This window comes from Asparagus officinalis, chromosome 5 (assembly GCF_001876935.1).
Source record: "Asparagus officinalis chromosome 5, Aspof.V1, whole genome shotgun sequence".
Taxonomy (NCBI): Eukaryota; Viridiplantae; Streptophyta; class Magnoliopsida; order Asparagales; family Asparagaceae; genus Asparagus; species Asparagus officinalis.
The window spans coordinates 5,809,464-5,830,075 of NC_033798.1; the positions used below are offsets into that span (position 1 = coordinate 5,809,464).

At 36.5% G+C, this 20,612-nt stretch overlaps 2 protein-coding genes across 3 annotated transcripts; one reads left to right on the plus strand and one right to left on the minus strand.

The window, feature by feature from the left end:
- Positions 1,380-6,753, minus strand: LOC109843143 (BTB/POZ and MATH domain-containing protein 3-like). The gene is made up of 4 exons (XM_020412076.1): positions 6,202-6,753; positions 3,703-4,051; positions 2,755-3,031; positions 1,380-1,703 (listed from the first exon to the last, which is right to left on the minus strand). The coding sequence occupies exons 1-4, from the start codon at positions 6,573-6,575 to the stop codon at positions 1,507-1,509; spliced, it is 1,197 nt and encodes a 398-aa protein (XP_020267665.1). The 5' UTR covers positions 6,576-6,753; the 3' UTR covers positions 1,380-1,506.
- On the plus strand, positions 7,629-20,496 carry LOC109843616 (probable methyltransferase PMT11). 2 transcript variants are annotated; one of them, XM_020412564.1, is made up of 9 exons: positions 7,629-8,405; positions 9,553-9,702; positions 9,832-10,102; positions 11,495-11,605; positions 13,245-13,404; positions 14,238-14,495; positions 17,855-17,977; positions 19,268-19,345; positions 19,904-20,496. In XM_020412564.1, the coding sequence occupies exons 1-9, from the start codon at positions 7,692-7,694 to the stop codon at positions 20,145-20,147; spliced, it is 2,109 nt and encodes a 702-aa protein (XP_020268153.1). In that variant the 5' UTR covers positions 7,629-7,691; the 3' UTR covers positions 20,148-20,496. The 2 variants fall into 2 exon arrangements, with proteins under 2 accessions (XP_020268153.1, XP_020268154.1); XM_020412565.1 differs by having other exon boundaries at positions 7,945-8,411.

Here is a 20,612-nt window from a genome sequence, read left to right on the forward strand (position 1 = left end):
AAAAATACCCATATTGTATAATTAAACAAGAATAAATAATAATAAAAATATTTCTACTTATATTTAAAATCAAATAATTATGGGATAATTATATACACAGTAAAACGTACTAGTTATACTAATACGATAGATAATATGTAACAATAGAAATAATACAATAAATTATACCAAAAATACGTAATTAATAATACTGTGTATTATATGAAATAATTTGTAATAATATTAATAATACAATATATTATTTAAAATATTACGTAATAGTACTGATAACTCAACAAATTAATTCTAGAAATTTTTTACTGTATAAAATAAATTTATAAATATCAAAATCATTTCAATAAATATATAATCAGGTTTTTAAATCATAGAAAATTGTAGAAAATCGAGAAAAATAAAAATACACTTTTAAAAATAATAATTAAATATTTTAAAATATCAGAAGAAGTACTTAAACCAGTATCAAAAATCACGGTCCTTACACTGCTTCTTTAGTTAAATATCAAGAAAATGCTTTAGATATTTTGCAATGGTGGAAAGTATATGGATCATTTTCATATCCTATACTTTCCACCATGGTTCGTGACTTACTAACAGTACAGGTTTCGACGGTAGCTTCGGACTCCGCCTTCAGCACAGCAGGACGTTTGATCGATGACCACAGGACATGATTAGATCTGTATACTATACAAGCGATGATGTGCTTACAAGATTGGTGGAGGTACGAGAAGCGAACGCAAGGCATCGATCGGATGGCTGGAATTGAAGATAAATTTGAAGAATTGGGACTAGCAGATAGATATAAAGAATAAATAATATTAATCAAATTGTAATTTTTATATCATAACTTAAAATTTGTAAAAAAATATTTTAGAAATAGTTACAAATGATAGTGATATAGGTGAGTAAGTGCCAACCTAGTTGGAATATACTTATCTATTGTGATGCGATGAATTCCAAAATAAATTTGTACTTGTAATTTATAAATGATTTATTAATTATTAATAAAGAATTTGTTTTTATCATTTTTTATTTGTAATTTATGTTATTTTAAGTGATTAATAAAATTATTGTTTTTTATTAATTTTTCTTGTTATTTTTTTATAATTTAAATTTTAAATAAAATTTAAAAAAGAAAAGAAACCGGCCCGGCCCGGTCGGAACCCGGCCCGGGGTACCGGGTCCGGGCTTCGGTTTTGCCCAGCCTAGGCCCGGATATTCGGGCCGGGCCGAATGGACAGGCCTATGTGAGGACATATAGAAAATAATTGAAAGCACAGTAATGCTTAGTTCTTCGCGGTAACAGCACTAAAACACTAGGCATGAGGGGGAAAGACAAATATTTAACCGAAACCCCAATAGAATTTAAAAAAAAAGAAGGAAAGAAAAAAGGAAAAGGGAACTTATTTCACTAGCTGTTCACTTCAAATTGCATCAAATGGCGAAAATCAAGTTACACAGAGCATTGAAACAGCTAAAAATATAAGATGTTACAGGACAAACTGCTAACTATAGCCGTCTCCGCATTCTCCTGCCACTTGAATCAACACCATCGAAAATATTCAGGCCTATATTGCTGCTACTGTTCCTCTTTTGCCTGACTGGATTCTGATCATCGTCCACCTCAGCAACAGTCGCAAGAATATCGGTTAGCAGCGTCGGGCATGCTTGTTTTAGGTGCCCAAACTCTTCAGTCTGCAGCACAGCTGCAAAAAGAATGACCAGGGAGCCTTTGTATATGAGAAAAAAAATTGCAAAAGAGAAACTTTAGCGGATCAAACATTAACATCCTAGTTTCATCAGTAATCACGATGCGGCTTATCAAAATATTTGGCTATTCTTGAGGTCCAAGATGACCCTACATTTTTCTTGCTGCAGGTTCCAATTTGCATTTATCTGCTTCGATTTTTTTCAGGTGAACCAAACACAGAGGAGGGAATTGAAGCGTGTACATAATGATGTATGCTAATAAACAGGGGGGGCTTTAGATCCAAGATACCCTTCAAATTTTCTTGCTGGCGGTTCCAATATGTATCTTAAGAATTTCTTTTGATGAGGGGGAAACTACAACAGAACTGTTCAAGAATTATTGTAGTTACAAAGCAATTTGTACATCTAAGCAATGCAGCAGGTGACTGGAATAAATTCCAAGATACTCGAAAATTTTTGCGAATCAGACCATTGTTCCTTAATGTCAGCAACAAATAAAAAAGAACAGCAATCTCGAGACATGCCTAAATAACAACAACCGACTTTTGAATGTTGAAATCCATGGAACACCATAAAGCTTCTTTCTACAGAACTAGTCCATATCATGCTTAAACCTATGATTGCATTTGCAACAATTAGTAAAATAACTGATAAAAAATGTTCCTTGAAAGGCTTAAGCAGTGTGCTTGCATCCACAAAATTTGATAAGATTATAATTATTGGAAAAAAAAGACTAGACGTACACCTGAGAACTTGTTTAGAAACTAATAAGAAGAACATGACAATGCCTAATTTAGTTGGGAGATGGTCCTCAACAGAACTGAATGGATGATTCACGTAACTGACCCCAAAACTTTGGGATAAAGGCTTTGTTATGGTAGTTGTTGCTATCCATAAATCAATGCAAGTTAGATCTCAATATAGAGTGTGATCATCTATCGTGCTCTTCAATATTCTAGAGGTGTATATTAGCACATTGAGAGAATTTATATACTATTGATGAAACATGAAGAATACAATAGCTATAATACTAGAAATAGTACTAACCACAAAGGTTTTCCGGAGCTGCAGCGAACTTTAAACAGACGGATTTCAAATGAGAACAATGGTATTGCTCAGCCAGGGCTATCGTTGACACCACAGTGTCAGAAGTGACTTGTTTGCACAATTTTGCTTCACATAATAATTTTAGACGTTCTAATCCATATTGGTCGGCAGCAGCCAACAAATGCTGCACCAAGTTTGTTGCCGTTGACATTGAGACTGATTCAGTCATTTCATGAAAATCGGGAAATACATCTGAGTACATAAATAAAAGCATCGCCTGAAACAAGGTAAAAAACCTCAATCAGAAAGGGGAGATGTGAACAAAAAGTGACGAATAAAAATACCTAGAGTGAATACAAAGATATAAATAACATAATAGCATTTGTAGATGTCCGGCAAACACCATCATCCTATGTATCAGAGGAAACATTGTGGATCATTGTGCATCTTTCTAAGCAAATGTGAAGATACAACTTGGAGTCTGATGTTGCCCAATAACACGTGCACTCCACACAATGGAGCAAATCATCACATGAGCGTTCATAAGCTATTAATACGATCTAAATATGTTCAATTTTTTTCACACTAAACCTTTCGACCTCCACACTAAAAAGTACTGGGCTGACGTTGATAATTAATAACTTTTTAGGGTACATGAGCTTTCACAAGCAGTATAGTGAATAGAAAGAAAAATGACTGTTTAAGAACTTATGATTTCAGCATCTCTAACATTGTCCTAGATTTATATAAAGCATAGCTTTAGGATCTTAATGCAAGATCATGTGAGTTTAAATAATTTGAAATGCAGGTGTTGTACTCTAACAAAAGATAACGCTAGGGGAAAAAAATTCTCATATTCTGATTATCACCACCAAATATGTGTCGCAATATTAAATTGTAACAAATGACAAGATATAAATAGTACGAACTAATAAGTTGCATAATTACCTTGAACACAGGAGGCTCTACATCTTGAACAACAATTTTGTCAATGTCTGGGTCACCGATAAGGCCAAAGAACTGGGCCTTAAACACTGGTGAACGAGCAGCAAGTATCAACTTATGGGCTTTGAATGTCTCATCATCAACTTCAAAGATGATGTCCGAACCCATACCGGATTTCAGTAATCCTTCGAGACAATGACCCAAGTCTGATGGTGGCACGGAAATGGTTAATTGTCTTTGTTTTTCAATCCGGCTTCTAACAACACCCACAGTGCACTTCATGACCAAGCAATCATCCTTAAGAAAGTCGGATGTTTCTAAGGATGTTCTCCTAAAAAACCGCTTGTAGCCCCTACAAATATGCAATTAACCAATGACAAATGTAAGAGTCTGAAAAAAAGAAGAAGAAATCTTTTTTACATTGGTGCCAAAAATGCTTAATGAATGTGGTTAAAGCACAAACACTTGAAAGAAACAAACATAAATAATACAGAAGCAACTCGAGTATTAATAGAACTTACCTTCTTGGAGCTTAACAATAAAGAAGAAGAATTTAGCACATTTTCTGGGATGTAAAAAAAAAGGAAAGAAACAAGATGAAGTACACTCTCTCTTAGTTTATCTAATTATGAAAAAGAAAGGATGTAAAATAAATATGCTAAACAACTTGATGTAAAGAGAAGTAAGAACACGCTATTAACTATCTAACCACAATCTCTGAGGTAATTAACCAAAAGCACTGAACGGATATTGCTCATAAACATCATTCAATGCGTATGTTTCTTCTATAACTACTTTTCATATTGAGCTTTTGGGGCAGAAACTTTCAGGGATCAACATAGCACAATTACATGCTGTTAGAGAGATTTTAACAAAAATCACCATATGAAGTAGTAACATAAATGCAAAGAAAAAAATAAATTACCAACTAGCAAGATCACTGTTGCATGCAGATGTGTTTGGCAAGAAGAATAACCTTATTATGCCACTTGCCATGGCCACGTGATATAGCCTCATATAATAATAGCACACAATTGTTTTTTCCCCTGTAATGCTGTTTTTATTATATTTTTTAAGAAAATATTTATTTTCAGCTCTGACCCAAAACAGCAGCAACATGATATCTTTTATGCAAAATTCTTTTTGTTTTTATGTTGATCTTGTTCTTTCTATGAGAAAATTCAGAACTCACTCTGCTTGCATGGTTTTAATATTGGTTAAAAGAAGAAAATCATAAATTTGACAATCATCTGTTAATCCTTATGTTATCCTATTAGTATTATGAATCTAAAGATTTTATTTTCCCTTTTTTCTGTTTTTCCCCATGCACTAAGCACATGCACACACTTTTTCACGCAATTCAGTATAGTATATTGATTTAGTGTACAAACTATTAATGCATTATGCACTGGTGACTGATGTATAACAAAGTTACCATATTGATTTTTTTCTTTTGTTCATATTCTCTTACTGGGATCCCTCCTTGTATATTTACTACATTAAAAAAATCAATTGCTAAATGGGCTGGTCCATGAATCTATCTCATGCAACATCTCTCTTTTACACAGAAAGATACACATTTACTTAATTGGCTGGTCCAAATGAACCTCGATCACTTGGTTAATGTGGTTAAATATGAACATTCTGGTTTACGCTTTTTGCTTCCTTTAGGCCAAAAATGATCCAACTGACAAATCTGTTCTAATTCTTCCAACATTGCCTCCCGCCTGCACCCTACACCATCCCTTCCCTTTCTCCCTTCACGTGGTTTTTTTTTTGTGTGTGTGTGTGTGTTGGGGGTGGGGGGGCTCCCACATACACAACAAAACCCCACTTGCAAAATCTCAAATCGCTCCTGGTTTGCTATCCAATCTATTTGTCTATAATCCCAATATTTTAAGAGAGTAATATACTAAAGTTTGATACGTGAAGAACACATACAACAAGTAATCATTTTCCAACTACCAATTCGAGAGATTGGTAAACATGAAGTTTTCTCTTAAACCTAGAGGGCCAAGCTATAATAAGGAAATTACCAAGACACAATACCCTGTTGAGAATTTTTTTTTAATAAATATGCACATCATGTCAAACTTACAGCTTCCTTCTTTTTGACAAAAGAACTAAAAACATATCTCAAAGAACGAAAGAAGTAGACTAAATCTACACAAAGAAAAGCATAAATCCTACCATTTCCGATGTGCAACAAACAATTCACATACCCCTCGTGGCTCATGCGCTTCGTAAAACGACATTCCGTCGTGTTAGACCCTAAATTCTGTCTTAATTGTATATTAGCCCCTCAAATCTTCATATTCTAATTCACACTACCAAATGACTGGATTCTGTTCATAACTGTTGCCTAGTAGGAATTTAATAAAAAAAAAGAGCCTTCAAGGTTTATAAGAAACCAACTTTACTCAATTCACAGTAAGAAACCAACAAAAGAAAGCATCAAAACATCACAAGATCAAATCTTAAAGACTAAAAACAAGAAATTACCACATGCTCCCCCGATACTTGAGCGTGTAGGGCCCGCTATCCATCGCCCTGTCGAAATGACTATGAACCTTGTCCTTCCCCTTCCCACTCTGATCAACCAGCGTCAGCTCAAACAGAGCCCTAACATCCGTCCCTTCGCTCGCCAGCGCGACGAAAACCGACACATACATCGAATTGTCCTCGGGATTCTTGCCGTCGGGATAGAAATAGATCGCCCATTGATGCCCCCCGACGTCGAAGACGTCGCTGGAGATGAATTTTCCGGCGCTCATTCCTTTGGCCAGAGAGTAGCCCTTGATCGTGAATTGATGCGATCCGTTCACGGTCTCGCACACTGATCGAGACCGAGAATTGGCGATGAGTTCCTTCCCCATTGCATTCAAAGCCCTAGAATTTCCCGTTGATTTCTTGGCAAATCCCTACTTTTGAGGGATTTGGGGGAGAATTAGGGTTTTCGATTGTAGAGGAGAAGACGGTGAGAAAGAAAGAGGGTCGTTTTTGGAATTTTGGATTCTTTTTTCTTTTTCTTTTTCTTTTTTCCTTTTTGAATCTTGAAAGAGAGAAAAAGAGGTTGGAGGGTATTTATAGAGATGACGGGGATGAAATTGATGGCGGGGTGATCACAGCCGTAGGGTGTGGAATTGACGGTGGATTTTAATGAGATTGGTTTTTTTTGGATTTTTTATGTTTGGAAGGTGTAAGTAAGGGGGAACGAAGGCTGATAAGGTTAGTAGGTATTGCTCACTCTATGATCTCTCTTTCGAAATTTTGATTTACGGGACGAGACTTATGGTGCACGAAAATGGATTCTCTGAACGACCGAAGGAAAAAAAATGTATTTACTTATGTACGCATTTAGATTCTTTTCCGAGATAATGTACATTTATGATTTATATTCTTATGATGTCTCGATACAGATTCACAAATAAGAACGCTACATACGCATTTTACCAGTGTCCTAGAATTTCATCCGATTTCAAATTTCTTTTACTAATTCCAAAGTGCTAGAAAATTAGCTTAAACTTATTCTTAAATCTATGTTATTCAATTTTTATATATTTTATGATAATTAGATAGCACAAGAAATAATATTTTACTTATATATATCCATATAATAAGAGATGCATACTCTTGAATAATTATTCCTAACGTATTTATGCAAAATGTCATTTTACGTTGACTTTATCATGGGTGCTCTTTTCTTAGTTGGTAGTAAAAAACGTTAAAAGTTCATATTTGACCGTTACGTAAGGGCACACATGAATAACGTTTTATATTTCAATTTTAGAATTTGATTGATTTCTTTTTAACAAGTATTTTCTATGCTAACCAGGCACATATTTGAGATAAATAAATAATAAATAATAAATAAATTATATAAAATTCTCAGTATTTAAGCCAATTCTTCCCGCTATTTAACTACTCTCGAGTCTCGACGATCCCAAAAAAATTAAGGGGGAAAAAAGAAAAAGGCAAAAAAGAAAAGAAAAATGAAGCTCATCAACGACTCGATCGAATTCCTCAAAACCCCGCACATCGTCAAGATCGCCGTCCTCTTATTCGCCTCCGTCGCCTCCTTCTACATCGGCAAGCACTTCTCCAACTCCCAAACCCTCCTCTTCTACTCCTCCAGACCGGCCGCCTCCGCTGACGCGGCGAGCGTGGCGGCAGAACGGAGATGCTGCCCCGTAAATCGCCTACCTCCGCCCCTTCCGATACTCCCACCGGCCCGTGCGCTGACCTTCAACATCTCAGCCCTAACTCTAACCCTAACCCCTCCTAGGGTTTCGCCGCGATCTCCGCCTGTCCTACCACCGCCTCCTCCTCCGCCACCGCCGTCGCCTCCCCCTCCGCCTTCGAAGTTCGGTATAGTCGACGAGAACGGCGCGATGAGTGACGACTTCGACGTCGGTGAGTTCGACCCCGATCTGGTCGAGAAATCGGATACTGAGAACGAGACTGGTAGGAGGAGCGAGGAGAATGGGGTTAGAGTTAGGGTTAGGGTTAGGAAGTATGGATTTTGTGATGGGAGGATGCGGGAGTATATTCCGTGCCTGGACAATGTGGAGGAGATCAAGAAACTGAAGTCGATGGAGAGAGGGGAGAGGTTTGAGAGGCATTGCCCGATGAGAGGGCTGGATTGCTTGATTCTGCCGCCCAAGGGTTACAAGGTTCCAATCCCTTGGCCAAGGAGTAGAGATGAGGTTTCAGTTACTAAGACTTTGGCCTTAGCTTCCTTTGCTTTGTTCCTGTTGAAGAGGCATTTTTAGATTTAGCTGCCATCTTGAACTTGATATTAGTCAGAATGCATGACATAAGATAAGAACAGGATGATGGCATATGCTTTCTTTGAGTTGCATTTTTTTTACCAGATAGTTAACATGAACTTATCTTAGAGAATGGTTGGCAACATTGGATTATAAGCCGCTTGGCTTATAATCCACAAATGGCTTATAGTCAAGTGGATTATAATCCAAACTGTTTGATAAACTAAGTGGATTATAATCCATTTCCGATGGTAGTGTTTGGCAAATGAGTGGCTTATAATCCATCATTGTTGTCAAAATGACCCAAAAAGGGGTTGGAGATAGAGAAAGAGGGCTTTGGAAAAAAAATTTAATGCTAAGGGGTAAAGTTGGTCTTTTACTCGGTCAAACTATGTGGCTCATAAGCCACCAAAAATAAGTTGAGTTACTCCAGCTTATTTTTTCAGGCTTATAAGCCAAAATAAGCTGTTTGCCAAACATGTCTTGGTGACTTATAGGCCACAAAGTGGATTATAGGTCACTTTGACCAGTTACCAAACATACTCAGAAAACAAAGTCACCAATACCTTTTAACTATTGTTTTTATGTTTGTTGCGCCCAGTGCAGTTGTCTCTTTTAGTGGAAAGCATGAATGACATGCGAATCATTTAAACATCTTAATGCATGTATATCAAAAATCTGGTTGGTGATCCTTAGCTAACAGTTGCTCTAGTCTCATTGTTGAAAAGGACGAAGTAATCAAATGACGGAAAAGCTGTGAGGTTTCTTAGCATGTTAGTACTAGATGATTTAATCATGTGATTTTGTGCTCATACCAATGTTAGGAATTCCAGTGGGTTCCACGTTGTAGGCTAAATGGTTTTACAAGTGCAAAATGTTGCATGTTGAGTTCAATTCATTACCCTGGTTCTGTGATTGAAATCTCATTGTATCTACTTCCTATACCTTCAACAGGCCCTGCTTGTAAGCAAACTAAGTCACTCCATGAATTCTTTAAATGCACATTGAAAAGGTCTTTTGCAATCTTATTTTCTCTCTTATTTTCTGAGAGATAATCTTTGATTGGCATCAAACTCCTATGCAGGTATGGTCTAGCAATGTACCACACACACGCTTGGTTGAAGATAAAGGAGGGCAAATTTGGATTTCAAGGCAAAAAGAGAAATTTAAATTCCCTGGAGGTGGAACACAATTTATTCATGGAGCAAATCAATATTTGGATCAAATCTCTCAGGTTTCTTGTATTTGCACTCTGATTCATATATATACCCATGTCTATCAATGTTGTTTCTCTCTGATAGCAATATTTTCTCTCTTTCTCAAAAAAGGAAAAAAATAATATTTTGTCTAACTGTACGTGCAGATGGTTCCTGATATTTCATTTGGTCAACGTACAAGAGTGGCCCTAGATGTTGGATGTGGGGTTGCAAGTTTTGGTGCATTTTTGCTGTCACGGAATGTGATCACCATGTCAATAGCACCAAAAGATGTTCATGAAAATCAGATACAATTTGCTCTTGAACGTGGTGTACCTGCAATGGTTGCAGCTTTTGCTACCCATCGGTTGCGATATCCAAGTCAGGCGTTTGACCTAATTCATTGCTCGAGGTGCCGAATAAATTGGACACGTGATGGTATTGGGTCTGTTCCCTTTTGTATTGTAATTAGTTGTCTCCACGTTTTATAATAGTTAACATGCAGAGTTCATTAGTACACATGCATATAGCTGTAGCAATTATGCTGGATTTCTACCATGGTAATACATAACATGCTTTAATCTAATTATTATACCACAGCCAAAAATTGCCATGGTTAACATACTTTGACACAACATCTACGCCCTTTAGTGTCACAAACTTGCATGTAATGATGATCACCTTGGGAAAATTTTAAGATGCAGTATGATACTCCCCTTTGGCAGAAACTAAAAGTTTTACTAAAACGGCCCTTCCATATACTACTAAAAAGGCCTATACATATTTGTGATACTCCAAAAAGAACGACATACGCATCCTTGTTTTTTTGGTCATCGGAGTGTCTAACATACATATATCCTATGTCAGTGCAATGAAACAGTCATATGCGTGTCTACAAATCTTACTTTTACTGTCTTGAAGACTCACTTTCCTAATTCCCATAGCTTCATGATTTTGTGCATTCATCTGGTTTTAATCCCATAAAATTCTACTTGTTTTCACTGCATTTTTCAATTACGTGCAACGTAATTTTCAGTATCTTAAAATTTACATCTTCTGTCCTTTTGTATATAAAGCACTTCCTTGTGTAATGACTAATGAGTCTAATGAGCTTTAATTTTTTAGTTGATCGACTCACCGCACGTGTCCTTTATTCTATTGCTTTGTATCACTGCCTATTGCAGTACCAACAATCAGCTTGTTGCATGGGCCTCAATGCTTTACTTGACTGAAAGAAAGATGCCTCGAGACCCAAGTGCTACCAAAACGGTCATATTTCTATAGAATACCAATATTCTTCTTTGTGAATTTTCATAATTCTTCAGAATTTACTTGTACCAGATATTGGCGTTGGAAACATGTTTGATTTTCAGTCTGTATTCCTATTGTTAGTTGCACTTAGTTTTATACATAATTTGGTTACTTAGGCATACGATTAAATTACTGATTTTTTATACCATTTTTAAAGATTCATTATTATATGGAAGGTAACATCAAAGAGTTAAATCTTTTATGCTTCTTTTTTGCTTTGTATTATTTACGTATCATTTATATTTGAGAAGTTGTTATGTTCTGAAATCATCATATACCTTCTTTTACATTGCATATTTTGCGGTCACATTGTGTAGATTTTCTACTTGTTAAATTATTCTTTTACCGCAAGGATACCGATGTTTACGGTGGCCCCAAAAACAATAAACTTCCTTTCTGCTTTTGTTGGTTTTAAGTTCATTTAAGAATCTGGCAATTACTGTCTTATTGCTGACATTTAGTTACTGGAATTCACTTCGGTTCACTGTACTGACCAGTTTACACCAAATTGTGGTGAAGATGGAATTTTACTTCTTGAGGCCAACAGAATGCTCAGACCTGGGGGTTACTTTGCTTGGGCAGCACAACCTGTTTACAAACATGAAGAGAGTCAACAAGAGGCATGGAAAGGTAACTCCTCTGATTATTCTCATTAGAGAAATTCCACTTGAAGTTTTTGGTATGTTGCTAGCGTCTATAGCAGGTTCGGGACGCACTTAGTTAGTATATTGACATTTCTTTTAATTGGTTTTTAAGTTACTGATTCATCCTAACTGTAACTATTCTTGGCTGAACATCAGTCTTCATCATGGATTGTGTGTCAAGATTTTCTTCATCGATCTTCAGTGCCAAGTGAACATCCTTGCAATATCTATTGTTGGTTAACTCTTTGGCCTGATTAGCAGGGTTCATCATATATAATTTATGATATCAACAATTGTTTATATTATTGTATTCTTAATCATTATGTTCTCTTTTATTGCGAAAACTCGAAATGTTGATTTCTGTACCCTATATGAATTTGGAATGATGGTAATCCCTGAGACATTATTTTTTGTCTTGTTACTTGCTTTAAACATTCATGTTCATCTATTCATGTGGTTATCTATACTAATGTCATTCCAAACTCCTACGGAAATTTGGGAAAAATATGTTTTCTTTGAGACTATCTTGTACTTAAATAAATGAGAAAATTTTTCATCCTCATTCCTGATGCATTTTCGTTACAGACATATGGAAATACTCTTGTTAAATTCCACTTTCTGTTCAGAAAAATACAGCTGGAGCTCTTTTTTTTGGGGTGGGGTGGGGGGGGGGGCGCGGTGGCATGAGGATTAGCATATTTCATTACCAATGAAGATTTAAGGTACAGGCTCAAAGCAAAACAATCTAAAAACCCTCTCTCAACATATACAAGTATGAATAGAAAGTAAAACCCATACCAAAACTAAAACTATTCAAATGTTCACACTTCTGCTCTGCTAATAAATGGGGGATGGATGCAGACTTTAGCACACCATTGCCAGTTGTAGGTTGTATCTGACATATTATCCACTTTGCTAAACTTGATCTTGAGAAAAAAAATGGATTTGATCCTCCATTTCCTCCACCTGAGCGAGCTGGTGCCTGTACACAACAGCATTTCTAGCCTGCCAAATTGAGTAGTAACTAGCAGCAAGAGCTGCCCTTTTGAACCTAGCAATGATCCTCTTACCATCCCATTGCCTGACAGGCCACAGCTGGAGATTTTCTTTGAAAGAAATAAATATGTGATATCATTTTAGACATATTGAATTATATTGACAATTTTCTTTGCCACAAATGAAGCTTTTTTTTTGTCTAAAACCTTCTTAAAAATGGTACTATTAGGTAGCTCTTGGGATTCTTGCTTTCACGTTAGGCTGTCACCAAAAAACTTTAGGATAATGACTCGGATCCTTTAGAACCATGCCCTGTATAATTGTGTAGGAGTACTCTTCAGAAAACAGTAGTGTCTTCTTCATATCTTCAATTTAAATAAGTCCTGAAATCTTGGTTTTTTATTATTTTAATTTTAGAATTCTCTGCGATTCTCATTCTTTTTATTATTATTTCAAACTCCCAAATTATTTGCCTTTAATATTTATCCAATGAATTCTTTGAAGCTCTAGGGCACTTTCTACTAACTAAAAAATTTCTATTCAATATTTATATCTAGCCTTGATGTATCTTTTAATTTAAGCTAAATTTTACTTATGTTACTACTCATCCTGTTTAACATATAACATAGAAATGGAGGACCTTACAAATCGTCTTTGTTGGAAACTTGAGAAGAAGGAAGGTTATGTTTCTATATGGAAGAAGCCTTTGGACAATACATGTTATACTAATCGTGATCCTGCTGTCCAACCACCATTATGTGAAGTTGGTGATGACCCAAACAGTGTTTGGTAATTTCAACATTTCTTTCATTTAAAATTTATGTGCATGGATTTTAGTTATTTAGTAATCACCCTTGACCGTTTCTATAAACTGTTAAAAAATTAAGGGAATATAAGTAAGAAATTAAAAAAATAATGCTCTTGGTTGCATCAAGTTAGATTGCATTAATGGTAGTAAATCTCCCTGTCCATCAGTTGTTTTTTTTATTTTTCATTGTGCCAATTCTCCTCTCTTCCCCTAAAGATGTAGCAGCTGGTAAGTTCAACTTGAGTCTGACAAGCAAGTTTAGTAACTTATTTTAGGTGCATGCTCTTAATGAAGTGAGATGAATGAAAATGATGGTAATGAAGTCAGATAATTTTTATTAGAATGTCTGTTACAATGCAAATTCATGATTTACATTTGTAATTTTTTTGGTTAAATGTTTTTATATCGTTCTGCTAACTGGTGTTCAAATATGTTAGTAATAATTGAGAAATTTCTTGATGTCAAAAACCCAAGTTTCTATATTGAAACACTTCGCAGTTTACTTTCCTTCTTCGGGCATAGCCTTCTTAACTTGAAATTAAGAAGGAGCATAGAAATTAGCACGATCTAAGAAATAAGAAAACAAGAATGTTAGTAGATACAGATACTGATTGACATGGAGGTAGTAATCATGATGATTCTTGAAGTAATAAACCTCCAATTCGCCCATCACAGCTATGGTCTGTAGCTTCTGAGATATTTGTTAGTGCAGCGGAGATTCTAGGAATTTAAAGCTTAGATTTATGGAACCTGCATAACAAAACATGTTTTCTGAATGCTTTTCTTGCTTTTAAGTTGTTTATGCATTACTCAGGTATGTTGGTCTGAAAGCATGCATCACTAGACTTCCTGAGAATGGACATGGAGCAAACATTCCATCGTGGCCTGCCCGTATGCATGAAGCACCACAAAGACTCCAGACTGTAGAAATGGATGCTTACTTAGCAAAAGGTGAGCTTTTCAAGGCAGAATCCAGATACTGGAAGGATATTGTTGCGGGTTATATTCGTTCTTTCCATTGGAAAAAGTTGAAGTTTCGGAATGTCATGGACATGAGAGCTGGATTTGGAGGGTAATTAGTTAATCCTTTGCTTAAGTCCCTTTATTTTGATTGTTAACACTTGCCATGAATTTGTAGTATGAGGCTTTCTGGGTGCTGTGTGAAAATATGTTTTCTTTAGATCTTTTTTGCCCATGCCTTATAGATGAGTATAATCCCCTATAGAAAACATACCATCTTGCCCCTTTTCTGGAATCTTCTTTTGTCCTGCACACTTGCTAAACTCATAATAGTTACTCTTTCTTTATCCACAACTGTGGCATTTTAGTATTTATGGCATGCTTCTCTTTTATTTTTTATTTCCTTGGCCATGAAGGTGTCATCCTCATGGGGGTTTGGGATTAGGATTGGGGCCTGAGATTAGGATGGTACGGGTCTAATTGCTTGCAAAATTCACAGGGAACCTTGCTTCATAGTAGGCCCAATGTTTGGTTGCGGCAGGTGAATGACAATGATGGGGAGATTTATAGTAGTAGAACACTACTGCAGTTCTAAATTGAGATAAATAAAAAAGGTGTTAAAATCAGTGCTAAAATTAAAATCAAAGAAAGATTTAAGAAAACTGGATCTTGGAAGTACAAAATTAGAATTGTACTCAATATGTATTAGCAATACCCATATCTGAAACTATTAAATGGTTGGAGCCTGAGCAAGACCATATTCCTAGGAACCTGGACAGCTGGCAAATCTTTGTGTGCACACCTGTGTTTGGTGGAAATTTTAAAGTAAAAAGAAATAAAGGAAAATTGATCTGTATTCCTTTAATCTCAATTACAATTGGATTTCCTGATTACAAAAGAGAGGAGAATGATCTGTATTCTCCCCTTTGTTTAATTCTGGGTTCTTCACAGTAGCGATGAGATGCCTCCCTCGAATGCTCACGTCGAGTTTGCTTCTCGTTGACGACCTGACGTCTTGTTTCACTGGAACGTGATCTTCTCCTCACGATTTGACGTTGTGGAGAACTTGCGTGGCAAGTTTTAGAACTCTCCTCACGATTTGACGTTGTGGAGAACTTGCGTGGCAAGTTTTAGAACTCTGAACGAGTTTGAAACTCTATGAAAGAGAGTTTTAGAACTCTGAACGAGTTTGAAACTCTATGAAAGAGTCGATTTAACCGAAATCGGTCTATAAGCTAAGGATGAAGAAAGCTCATGTTGCTGATCTCTAAAGCTCCAGCAATTCCCCCCAAAGATCTCTTCTTTGCTGCCAAAAAGAATGATGAAAGATCCAGCCCCCGAACTAAGCTGATTTCTTAGTTATTTATAAGGGATTAAGGGGTATAACTGTCCCCTTAATTCGTTCCTAAGTGGGGCTGAATGGGGTGTAACCGCCTCCTTAATCCGCTCCTATGTGGGGGCAGAAATCCCTCAGATCATGGGGAGAAAACGATTTCTGGAACCGTTCAGCTCGTGTTTGAACGAGTCAAATGCAAAATCCGCGTTTTGGTGTGAATTCTGCGTTCAAACGCGGTGTCTGGAAGCTTGAACGCAGTGTCTGAAAGCTCGGACGCAGCGGCTGGAAGCTCATTTGGCTGTTTGTTGGAAGCTGCGTTTGGCAACGGATGAAAGCTGCGTTGGTAGCTTTCGGAGGTTGCGTTTGTGGCCAAACATGAGCTGCGTTGGCAGCTGGATCTGAGTTGCGTTTGCGGAGTTGAATGTGAGCTGTGTTTGCAGCCATGTTTGACCTGTGTCCGCGGTCGAATTGGTGTTGCGTCTTGATGATGGTACGCGGGGAGGACTTCCACGTCTTGGTTTGAAGAGACCGTCGATTTGTAGTCTTTTTCTATCAGAGCGTTGCAAAGATCGTCGTTTTGTAATCTTTGCTTTAGCTCTTTGATATGTGAGAGTCGTCAGATTGTAACTCCCGATGTTGATTGTAAAGGTTGTTGATTAGAGCTTTCATCAGTTGTTGTGAAGGTCGTCAGATTGTAACCTTCATCGATCTACGTGAAAGTCTGGGAGTCGTCAGATTGTAACTTACATCATCGGTGTTTATGGGGAATCAGCTATCTATTGTGATTTTTAGACAGCCTACAACCTGCTATTCTGTAGTGGCTGAGTGTCAGGGAGGTGCTACACTGCTACATAACTACAGATGCGCTAATTTGATGGGACATTTCTTTCATTGTATTGTTCGCGTAGCAAAATTGCTAGCATGACAATGTATTTTTCTGCCAAGGCATTCCCTAACACCATCCTTTTTGAACTTCTGGAAGAGCTCGATCACCATCAACCTCCTGGTTGGACCATGCCATGTGTGCTTAGTCAAACCGGTAGGAACCTAAGCAAGTGTCTTTCAGAATGACTTGTGTAAAAAAACCTGCATGTCAATAGAAACTACTTTTACAATGAAAACATCCGCTTATCTGATCAAAGGCTAAAGTACCTTCACATTGACATGACGGTTGCATTAAACATAATTATATTGCCACAATCCTTTTTGACGCTAGTGAAGTTAAATCATTGGTCACTCCATTCATCCACCAGTTTCCTTGAGTGGAGTGGTCCTAGCTCTTGGAGCTGCTCTCCTACGCTAGGCTTAGCTCAAGAAGGCTTGGAGCCAATGTACCTTCACATTGACATGACAGTTGCATTAAACACAATTATAACACCTCAATCCTTTCTGGCGTTAGTAAAGTTAGATCATTGGTCACTCCATATATCCACCATTGTCCCTGAGTGGAGTGGTCCTACATCTTGGAGCTGCTGTCCTGCCCCAGGCTTAGCTCACTCTCATTCTAGTTATCCTATATTAAAACCCTAATATTTCTTCTCCTATCTAATATCCAAGTTATGTACATTTCAGCCAATAGTGCTAACCTCCAAATGAGCTAGCTAGGCTAGATTCATTTGTTTCGTGTTGTTAATTAAAATTGATTGATAATATATTATCTTAATCAAGAGGGCATCATGATAGTTAATTAAGTTAAAACATCCTGTGTTTATGTTGAAACGGAAAAGGGGACAATAAAAGGAAATGAGAACTTTTGGGTGGTCTTGAGTGGAAAAGGAAGTGCAGTTCATTTATGTTGCAAGTGATTGCAAAACAAATTAAGTCCCAGATGTGTGTGTGTGTATGTGTGAGTGCTTAGTGGGTAGATAGATGGATCTAAAGTTTCAAAAAAATTCTAAATTTTCTTCTTTATTTCTTTCCACATCACAAGAAGTTGTACAGACTTTCACTGTTGCTGTACGCTTTATGCTTTTTGCTGTTGTGTACGTCAAATCTTACTGTTTCACAACTAATTTCTAGTTTTACTGATCAACAAACGGAGGAATTGCTATTTATCTTGTGATGCTATTCCTCCTTTTTGTGGTTGCTTCTTTGTTCTGTCATTCTTTTCTTATGATATCTGTCACTTTTGCCAGGTTTGCAACTGCATTAATCGAGCATAATATTGATAGCTGGGTGATGAATGTTGTTCCAACTACTGGACCCAATACATTGCCTGTGATATATGATCGTGGACTTATAGGAGTGAGCCATGATTGGTATGATTCATAAACTCCTATCTTTTTCCATAGCAGTATATCTATATTTACCTGCTAGCACATATCAGTACATAGAAAACTGATTCGAGTCTAATTTCGTGCTAACTGATAATTGAACATTCAATGATTTGCTTACCTTGTTTTTCGGTTAAAATGATGGATGTTTTAACTATATACGATTGTTGCTTCTCCAAGTTTTAAGATGGGAACTATGATTGTACATAAATCATGGTGGTATATTCACTTGTTCAACTCAAAGGCCTCACTGATTTCTCATCTTTCTTGTTGCTATCCCATCAAAATTTAGACGCATGCCTACCTAGAAGGCAACTCATGGCAATGCTTGCAGTCCTGTCGATAGTGAATTTTGTTTCTAAGAAGCGTTAACACCAATGTCAAAAATAATGATAACACATAACGGAAGGCTCACCTGCCGATAACCTAAAATGCAAAACAACGTAACGCATAACCTAGGTTACATGGTCTATTATTTATTCAATTATTCAATAAATAAAAAAAATATTCACAATGATTTTAATAAATGGAACTGCCACAACTTTCAAATATAACATCACAATTATCAAATATACCATTACAATTTCTCAACAAAAATACATCCTAAAGGGTTAATAGCCAATCCAAAAGCACATGCATTTCAATTTTAAATGAAAATACCAAAGAGAACGCTCTTAGATCTGAAGCAATGTTAAAAAATACGGTAATGCTAATGCCTGTCAATAGGTTAAAGCACAATGCATACTAGTTTACATATGCTCTTATTGTTTCTTTAAAAATTCTTTATAAATAATACTAGTTTTAAGAATTAGGAGCAAAATATCAAAATTTTAAAAAAATTGAATGTTTTTTAAAGTTAATACAAGCTATACAGCAGATTTACTAATAGGTATGGCAATAGAAGAGTCAAATAATAATTACAAATTTACATCTCATTTATAATTTCATAGTCATTTTATTAGTCACATCCATAATTTCACAATTACATAATTGATGTCACCAAAATAATCCATGACTGCTTAACAAACAATTCAAAGTAATTACTTTTCTTCAGCTTCTGAGAAAGAAAATGCTCTTGAGTCCCTATAATAAATTATACCGAAATAACACAGGTTATATTGAGATGACACATTTTTATCGTGATAACGTAGAGTTATGGTCTGTCTGAGTTATTTCAAAAGGTTACATAACGTTTAAGGTTTGTTAGATTACGAAATGCAAAATAACAAGTTACACAAGAGTTTTTTCAACAATGCCTAACACATTTTTCTACAGGTGTGAACCATTTGATACATATCCAAGAACTTATGATTTATTGCATGCATCTGGCCTCTTCTCCAAAGAGCAGAAAAGGTGGGTTTACTTCCTCGTATCATGAAATATTTGAAATTGGAATTTGCGAGACTTTATTTTCAATTTTGGTTGTCAAGACTCAAAACTGTCACTGGAAAGGCTTTACTAAGCTCATAGTATTTCCAAGTTGCGTATAGAATTCAATCACCTCAAAGGCCCATTGTGTGCTCTAGTTGAATACACAAAAGAAGTGGATCATTGAAGATTATCTGAAATTTGCACTAGTATTCTGGTGCATGCAACGCATGACCTTGAACCTTGGTGTTTTTTGTAGTCCAATTGTCAAGGCAAACCACAGCTTGTTAGTTTTTCTTCCCCTGGTTTGAGGGTATTCCCATTGATTTTTCAGGCATGAGGGCATTTCTTCTTGGTTTTCAAGTGTGAGGGCTTTTTTTTCTTTTTCTTTATTTTTCCTTTTCGTTTTTTCCTCTCCCAAATATGAGGGTACTTCTGGAATTCTAAAATGAAGCTCACCCAAAGCGAAAGAGATTTCTATGGTTGTAAAAGAATTTGACATTATTTTTGCCTACTGTTTACTGAATCTCTCCTACCTTTCAGGTGCAACATCTCTAGCATCTTACTGGAGATGGACCGAATGCTCAGACCAGGTGGCCGAGCTTATATCCGCGACAATAGATTCATCGTCGACGAGATCCGAGAAATCACGACGGCTATGGGATGGAGGTGTGATCTTCGTGACACATCTGAAGGTCCATATGCAAGTAGAAAAATACTCATGTGTCAGAAACGAATGCTCCGTTCTAAGTTGGTGGGCAAAAAACGAGGAGAACACTTAGATTAATACAGTTCTACATCCAAATCTCCCTGTTTTGCACAGATCAAAGGGCTCCCATCTCTTGGACGAGGTCCATTGGATACTTTCTCGTGTAGTAGGTGGCAATGGTGTTAAGAGTTCCACATCTTCCCATTATCGAGTATTTTCCATTAATTTTATGGTTAAGCTTGAGATACCAGCAGTTTAGGCCTTGTCAATTGTAAGTGAACAAATTGTTATGTTGTATCGGGCGCATGCTGCGAGAGTTGAGTTCTGGTTTGTATGTAGTAAGTTAAGGAAAAAGATGCTAAGACTTCAACAATCGGGAAATTACTTGCGCCTGAACCAAAAATTCCAGTACATTGGATTCCAAACTCGTCAATTGCGTACGTAAAGAAATGGATTTTTTTTTTATTTATAAAAAGACCCTCGAGGTAAAAGAGTCGAGTAAAATTCACTGATAACAAATACGTGCTTTGGCTAGTCAGAAAA

Excerpts from the sequence above, each read along its gene's own strand:
- LOC109843616 (XM_020412564.1), top strand. The coding sequence starts at position 7,692 with ATGAAGCTCATCAACGACTCGATCGAATTCCTCAAAACCCCGCACATC. Across the intron at positions 13,405-14,237 it reads GATGACCCAAACAGTGTTTG|GTATGTTGGTCTGAAAGCAT; the intron begins GTAATTTCAACA and ends TGCATTACTCAG. Across the intron at positions 19,346-19,903 it reads TTCTCCAAAGAGCAGAAAAG|GTGCAACATCTCTAGCATCT; the intron begins GTGGGTTTACTT and ends CCTACCTTTCAG.
- LOC109843143 (XM_020412076.1), bottom strand. The coding sequence starts at position 6,575 with ATGGGGAAGGAACTCATCGCCAATTCTCGGTCTCGATCAGTGTGCGAG. Across the intron at positions 4,052-6,201 it reads AAGTATCGGGGGAGCATGTG|GGGCTACAAGCGGTTTTTTA; the intron begins GTAATTTCTTGT and ends GCATATTTGTAG. Across the intron at positions 1,704-2,754 it reads AGCTCCGGAAAACCTTTGTG|CTGTGCTGCAGACTGAAGAG; the intron begins GTTAGTACTATT and ends TTCTTTTTGCAG.